The sequence below is a fragment of the Rattus norvegicus genome, chromosome 16 (genome assembly GCF_036323735.1).
Source record: "Rattus norvegicus strain BN/NHsdMcwi chromosome 16, GRCr8, whole genome shotgun sequence".
NCBI lineage: Eukaryota > Metazoa > Chordata > Mammalia > Rodentia > Muridae > Rattus > Rattus norvegicus.
In genome coordinates, this window is record NC_086034.1 from 29,738,160 (window position 1) to 29,745,785 (window position 7,626).

Sequence of the window (7,626 nt, forward strand, 5' to 3'; positions counted from 1 at the left end):
AGGGGCTGGAGAGATGGCTCAGGGTTAAGCGTGCTTACTACTTTTGTAGAGAACCCTCTAGCTCGAGGACGGCCCATAATTGTGGGCCCTTGTGCACAGACCCACACCCAGTCACACATATACACAGAATTAAATGATGAAAATAGGTTGTTTTATTTTGTTTAAGAGAAGGCTTTTTTTGAAAAGAAAGAAAACAGTGAAGGACGGAGGATAGTGCAAGCAGACTGTGGTTCACAGTTCTCTTCAGCCTAGTACCCAGGACCCATGCCCTTCACTGACTTCTGAGTTCATCAGGCGCACATATGGCGCCCACACATGCATGCAGGGGAAACACTCTCATGAAATAAAATCATCTAAGTTCTAAAGCATGGTGCTGCTCACCTGGAGGAAGGGCACTCAGATGCTGCCTGTGGCTTTAGCAGTACACCATTCTGGATTTTCTTAGAGGCACAGCAGAAGGTTGCCTATAATGTGTCTTATTTTTTCGTTTCCTCATGCAGGGGTCACAGTTATTGATAAACCATTATGAGCCTGAAGGACATTTTCAGAGTATCACTCCGTGAGAACCAGTCGTCAACAAGGATTTCTGAAGGGACTGAGCCTCTCCACTTGTAGCCGCACTTTAAGTCTCAGCAGAAGACGAGACCATCGGCCTTCAGAGGCCTCGGATACTGAAGATTACTTTTGGTAGAAGCACTGTGTAGGCTTTCTCTGCACCAAGCAGCAGCTGACTGACTTTACAAGAGACCTAGGCCGCAGTCCCTCCCTCCACTGTGGTCTTTAGGCAGTCGCTTTCTTAAAAACTAGTTCTTATCAGCTTCAAATGACTATGGATTATTTTGTGAAAGAGAATAAAGTTAATGTGTGTTCTTGTAAAATTAAGTTTTATCTTTATTCTTTCTCCTGAAAAATCTCCTGGGAACAGAGAATCTTTGGGACAGATTAAAATCTATGTAAGTATTCGACACTGTTGAGGGATGAAACTGTTTGCTTTTATAAATATCTTTGATTACATGACTATAATAAATCGTGTGCATATAAATGTGTGTCTATATGCTTTCCTTTAAATATGTTTGAAAAGATGTTTGATTATCTATTTATAATTGGCACAGTACTTTGAATTATGCCAGTCCTACATTGTAAAACAGAGTTGTATTTTTTGATATTTAACAATGCTTAACACTTTAAAAACGCCACTTCTGAGGAATGAACGAACCATGGCGTGACACACTTTAATATGTGTGATGCCAAACTTTTTTAAATAAAATATAAATTATGCTTATTTATTATTTTTCTTTAGTTTAATCTTGATCATGTTTTTGGTGTGTGTTTTTAATTTTTTTTCTTAAAGTAACACTTTTGGCATGAACATAACCTGCAGGTTTTTTTGATGAATGTAATGAATGTGTGGAATTCAACTGAATTTGCATGGTCTTAAGAATTTTTCTGTGTGTATAAATTTAGCTGCTATTAATGGGAGAGAAAGCTTTCTGTGACTAATCATGTGTATTGAGCAGATAGTTTTTCTGAGATCTTCGATGAATCTCTTTAAAGATGACCAACATGTGTCTTTCTTGAAATATCTTTGAATAAAAGTTTGTATATTATTTGTTTCACAATGTCCTTGGTTTTACCAGTGTGACTTTTTGCCCGTTCCTTTGCAGACCGACTTCATAAGTCAATGCAGTTCTTTCTCATGCTTGGAACAAATCTGTATTTTTAGGTTTTTTGCTAATGTAACTCGTACGCTAAATCTATTAAAGTAATAACCGGCCCCACTGGGAAAAAAGATGACCTCAGCCACCGATGTGATGGATTGATTGAATTTAAAACGTTTTCTATTTCCTTACTCTTTAGGATCAATAGCACACAGATTTAGACAAAAGCGAGTAGCCTTGATGGAAAGTTATGAAGCCACTGAGACTCTATGCCTTCGATAATAAACACAAAGAATTGGAGGATGGGGGTTAGGGAGCAGGTGCAGTGCTGGGCACTACAGAGGGTGGAATTAGAAGGAAGGAATCAGCTTGTGATTATCTGCCAGAAGGGGAATCTAAAGGGTTAACTCAGATTGTCAGCCATAGTTCTAATCATCAGGAAAGAAACCCATGCTAAAATTCCTCTGTAGTTGATACAAACTTCACATTTAAACAGAACCACATCATGCAGTTGAAGTCTCCATTACAAACGAGGATAGAAAGGGCCTGTGTTCCCTTGATGAAACATGAATTTCCACATTAGTGCAGCCTTCCAGCATAGCCATTATTAGCAAACGTGTCAGGGGTCTAATGAATCTGGAACTCAGCCATGTCTTAACAGCAGCCCCAAGAGAAGGATGCAAACAATCTCTTTCCCTGTCAGTTCCTAGAACGGGATAGGAACAGTTCTTTCTCTTATCATGAATGTTGCTGTGACTACGCGTGTGTGGAGGGCGCTCCCTCAGGTGCAGCAGTTCTCCAAAGGTCATTTCCTGCATAACCAGAAGTTCAGTTTTACGCAATCAAGAGACAGTGTCAGATCCCACAAGTCTGAGGGCTCAGCCCCACCATCCTCACCACCCTGACTTCAGATGCCAATCACGGTGGTGCTTCCCAACTGACTAGAAGCAGACAGCAGCAACACTCCTCCTTGGGTGACCCCTGTTTGCTAAGATAGCTCACAACTTGGGAAGACATTTTTTGCTTTGCTCCGTGTTTTTAATTCTTCAGACAGGGTCTCAAATGGAGCCCTGGCTGTCCTATGTCGACCAAAGTGGTCTTAAACTTAAGAGATCCACCTACCTCTGCCTCCTGTGTGCCGAGACTAAAAGTTTGCACAAGTACCCACAGCTTACATTCTGGTTTGGCTTTAGAGATCTTGCACAGCATACAGATTTCGATGTTTCTGAGGTAAGGCAGAGAGTTGTCATTCTCAAAGCTAGCACTGTCTCAGCCACTCTAACCGGGCTTGCCTGATGTCTCCTTTCCCGTGTGGATGGGGCCAAGAAGATCCTTTAATCATCCAATCAATCTGATGACTGACTGGTGCCTTCCTGGCATCTTAGGCCACACCCTAAACTGTCTCATCGCAAACTGAGGAGTGAGCAAACTTTGCTCCCTGGGTAATCAGACTTTATGGAGAACAACTTTGGGAACAGTGACAGAGATGGGACCAAGAAAAACCACATTTCATTCGCTATGCTTCTAAACTCTGAGTCTATCAAAGTTACACCTACAATTTGGGTACAGAGGGCTGTGGGACAGCCTTAGAGAGACTGGAAGGATCCTGTCCTCGACTGTTCTGTGTTTCTTAATTTAACCTCAGGCTATTAGGATAACAGATGAACTACTTGGCTTGTCAAACAGCCCTTTGTCTTGGCTTTCTGGTTCTAGTTGTCTTGGCTTTCTGGTCCCAGCTTGCTTGCCAACATTTGTAAGTCGCTGGATTCCTAGCTGACAGTAGGCGACTTTGGACACACCTCCCTCCCCACTCCAACCTTCATCTTCCCAGTTGGCAATATCTAGTGGGTTGTTTGGCTTTTCTCCTGACTTACAGTAGAATTCCCTGAATGTTCTCTTACTGTATAAGAAAGAGGTCAGAAGTTGAGGCAGAGAAGCTCATAGAAATTTTACTAAGAAAGCAGTGCCCTCTCCCGAAGTAAGTGGTTTTTACCCCTCAGCAAAAAAACGTCCTTTTCCAAGTGGCAGAGACCATTCCTGAAAACCACAACTAATCAAAATCCAGAAAATGTGGCCCTCTGTCCCAACAGATGCATCTACCGAGGATTCTCGCAGGTGAGGCTTGGGGTCATTGCAGAACCGGGTGGGAAGATTGTGTGAACTTGCAGAACAGGGAGTTTGCTGTGAGATCGTGTCTCTTAAAGAGTCAGAAAAGACCCATGAAGTCTCATCACAAGACTTGAATAATAAAGACAACAGCAACAGACACGCTGACATGACACAGGGAAAGTGTAGAAGGCCTCAACTTAGACAAAGAACTATAGGCAACTAAAGATTGTGGAGATCAAGGGAAATAGACTTCCTCAAAGTCTATCCCCACTCCCCACCCTAACTGGGTTATACAATACCAGATGCTCATCCTTAAAGACGTACATACAAACGCTATACAAACGCTATACAGACTGAGTGGGCTGCATTTTTATATTTATGAATATATAAAACAAGTCTTTTTTTAAGGTGATGAACTTGAGAGAAACAAGAAGGGGTATATGGGAGGGGTTGGAAGAAGGAAAGAGCAGGGGGAAATTAGGTAATTCCAAAAAAACTATTTAAAAAGAAAAGGAAGCAGGGCTTGAGTGAAGTGTGAGGCCAGATCTACTTACCTGTTTGTCCAGGGAGCTGTTTGTACTGCCGGTTTCTCTTTGATCTATTTGTTGGCTAAAGGTAGAGAGGTCTAAGGTTGAGGTCAGCGGTGTATGTGTTGCCAGACAACTTGCTCCTTTTCTATGAGGCCCTGACCCTCCACGTTGCATAACTGCCTGATCATGTATGTGCAAAGAACGCCTTATTTCAATTTGCTCTTGGCCTTCTACAGACTCCATGATGGCTGGTGCTTCATTTTGGAGTGATGGTTACATGACCGAATAGAAGAATACATTGGAATCAGGTTTCTTAGACTCTATGCCTAGGCTTCTCCACTGTGTAAAGGAAAGGCTCCAGTGTGTTGAACCCATAGAAACCAGGCCGGTATCCCATACTATGTGGGCCAATTGTGAGTTTTAAGAAATTTCTTAGGCTTTGACTCTCACTTTATTATGACAAGAGTTAAGACAATGAGCAGTGTCACGTCACAGAATTTCATAGGATTTGAAAACAGTGTTTGTTTTGTGCCTGAACCCCTAGATAGGTTACATTTCACTGTATTCATCCTTTTCTGCAGGAGAATAATCCAATTGGGCTACCATATCTCCACTTCTAACTAGCCATAAATTTCCAAGGTTTAGGAACAGTTCACAGGAATATATATGGTTCTTCTGGGGTTTCACGCTACGTCTGAATCCATCAATGTTTCCTGAGCACTTTTTGACTTGTGGCTTGTTCTTCAACATCTCACACATGCTGGGCTGGGGCTCTACTTCCCAGCCTACTGAATTTGTTAAGCAAGCATACTTGCCAAAGTGTCTGCTGTTAAAACATAGCAAACCTGCTCAATCTGACCCCACAGTGTGTGACCAGCACAGTCACATCTGCAGCCTCAGACAACAGAGGCAGGGGGATCTAGAGCTGGGATAGCCAGGTGAAACAGTCCCGAAGTGAGGTTAAGACTTCCAGCTTTTCCTTCAGTCCCTGCTCCACTCTTCGTCCCTATAGTTCCTTTACACAGGAGAAATTCTGGGTTAAAATTTTGAAAAGGGTTGAGTGGCCCCATCCTACAATCGGGGGGCCATGCTTAACCCCTGGATCTGGTCTCTACAGGTTCTCTCTCCTCTTTGCTGGGCATTGCAGCTGATGTCATCCCAGTTGGATCCTGGGAGCCTCTTGCTTTCCTGGCATCTGGGACTTTTGTTGACTATCACCAGTTCCCCATCCCCCATCGCTACACACCTCTGTTCAATTTCCTGTTTCTCTGTACATCTCACCTATCTCCTCCCACACCTGATCTTGCCCCCCTTTATTCTCCTTCCCTCCCTCCTCTTTTCCTCCCAAGTCCTGTGATTATTTTGTTCCCCCTTCTAAGTAGGACTGAGGCATCACATTTTGATCTTCCTTCTTCTTGAGCTTCATATGGTATGTAAGTTGTACCATGGGTATTCTGGGCTTTTTTCCTAATATCCACTTATCAGTGAGTGCATACCATGTGTGTTCTTTTGTGACTGGGTTACCTCACTCAGGATGACATTTTCTAGTTCTATCCATTTGCCTAAGAGTTTCATGAAGCCATTGTTTTTGATAGCTGAGTAGTACTTCATTGTGTAGATGTACCACATTTTCTGTATCCATTCCTCTGATGAAGGGCATCTGGGTTCTTTCCAGCTTCTGGCTATTATAAATAAGGCTGCTATGAACACAGTGGAGCATGTGTCTTTGTTATATGATGGGGCATCTTTTGGATATATGCCCAGGAGAGGTATAGCTGGGTCCTCAGGTAGTACTATGTCCAATTTTCTAGAACCACCAGACTGATTTCCAGAATGGTTGTACCAGCTTGCAATCCCACCAGCAATGGAGAAGTGTTCCTCTTTCTTCACATCTTTGCCAATATCTCCTGTCACTTGAGTTTTTGATCTTAGGTCATCCAGAGACTGCCCCACCTGGGAATCCATGCCACATGCAGTCACCAAACCCAGTCACGATTGCAGATGCCAGGAAGCACTTACTGACAGGGGCCTGATATGGATGTCTCCTGAGAGGCTCTGGCAGAGCCTTAGGATACTTGCAGCTAACCAGCAGACTGAGCTCAGGGAACCCACTGGAGGAGTTAGGGGAAGAACTGAAGGAGCTGAAGGGGTTTGCAACCCCATAGGAAGAACAACAATATCAACCAAGCAGACCCAGAGTTCCCAGAGACTAAACCACCAACCAAAGAACACACATGGAGGGACCCATGGCTCTAGCTGCATATGTAGCAAAGGATGGCCTCATCTGACATCAGTGGGAGGGAGGCCCTTGGTCTTGTGAAGGCTCGATGCCTCGGCATAGGGGGATGCCAGGGTGTTGAGGTGGGAGTGGGTAGGTGGATGGGGGAGCACCCTTATAGAAGCAGGGGGTGGGAGATGGGATAGAGGGTCTGTACAGGGGTCACTGGGATGGGGCACAACATTTGAAATGTGTATAAATAAAGTAACCAATAAAAATTTTTTATAAAGTTACAGCCTTATACCCCCAGAGCAGCCAATCACCAGTCTCAGACTGCCCAGGAGGAAGAGTTGGTTCTGGGAGAGCAACTCTGGTCACACTTAATAGCTGGAGGAAGAATTGCTTATGAAGCACCCCACTTTCCCTATGAGACATGTGTGCGACCTGACACATTCTTCGTCTTTGAGGTGACCTGCCTGCCTCCACACTTCATAAAGAATATGTGTGCTAACGGTATGGAATAATAGCCAGGAGTGTAAGGTACACTGGATTCACCAGAAACACTTATCAATGGAGCTTGTTCAGAGTTGAAGGGGAGGAAAGATTGTCAGTTCCAGGCAGGAAAGGGAGGGACAATGATATCCCTCTTAGAAACTCTAGGATGGCCTTCACACAGTGTGCACTTCAATGAAAATGTCTACAGAGAGTAGATGGGGGCAGGGCTAGCCTCCATGATACCCTTGTGCAATGTGTAAATGAGTGTGGTAGTGCACGTCCTTAATTCCAGCACTAGGGTGGCAGAGGCAGGTGGATCTCTGTTCAAGGCTGGCCAGATCTACATAATGAGACCCAGTCTCAAAAAACGAAACAACAACAACAAAAACAAAAACCAAAAAGGGCCATTTTAAAGATAAAAATCATGTCATATCCCTAGGCTGGTCTCATACTCAGAACAATCCTCCTGCTTCAACACCCCAAACACTGGGATTGCAGGCATATACCATCATTTCTATTTTATTTATTTAGTTTTGTCTGGGGAGGTTGTTCTTATTTTGAGATAGGGCCTCCTCAGTTAGCCTGATTGGCCTTGAACACATTATGTAGACAAAGT

At 43.6% G+C, this 7,626-nt stretch overlaps 1 protein-coding gene across 3 annotated transcripts in view; it reads left to right on the forward strand.

Moving 5' to 3' along the window:
• Positions 1–1,623, forward strand: part of Klhl2 (kelch-like family member 2) — a 112,612-nt gene extending 110,989 nt beyond the window's left edge. For 2 of the 3 annotated variants that reach the window (XM_039095083.2, XM_063275213.1), the window contains one exon: positions 501–1,623. In XM_039095083.2, coding sequence (XP_038951011.1) covers positions 501–529 — 29 coding nt within the window. In that variant the 3' untranslated portion in view covers positions 530–1,623. The remainder of the gene's footprint in view (positions 1–500) is intronic. The other variant, NM_001419565.1, reaches the window with a different exon arrangement.
• Positions 1,624–7,626: the final 6,003 nt, after the last annotated feature.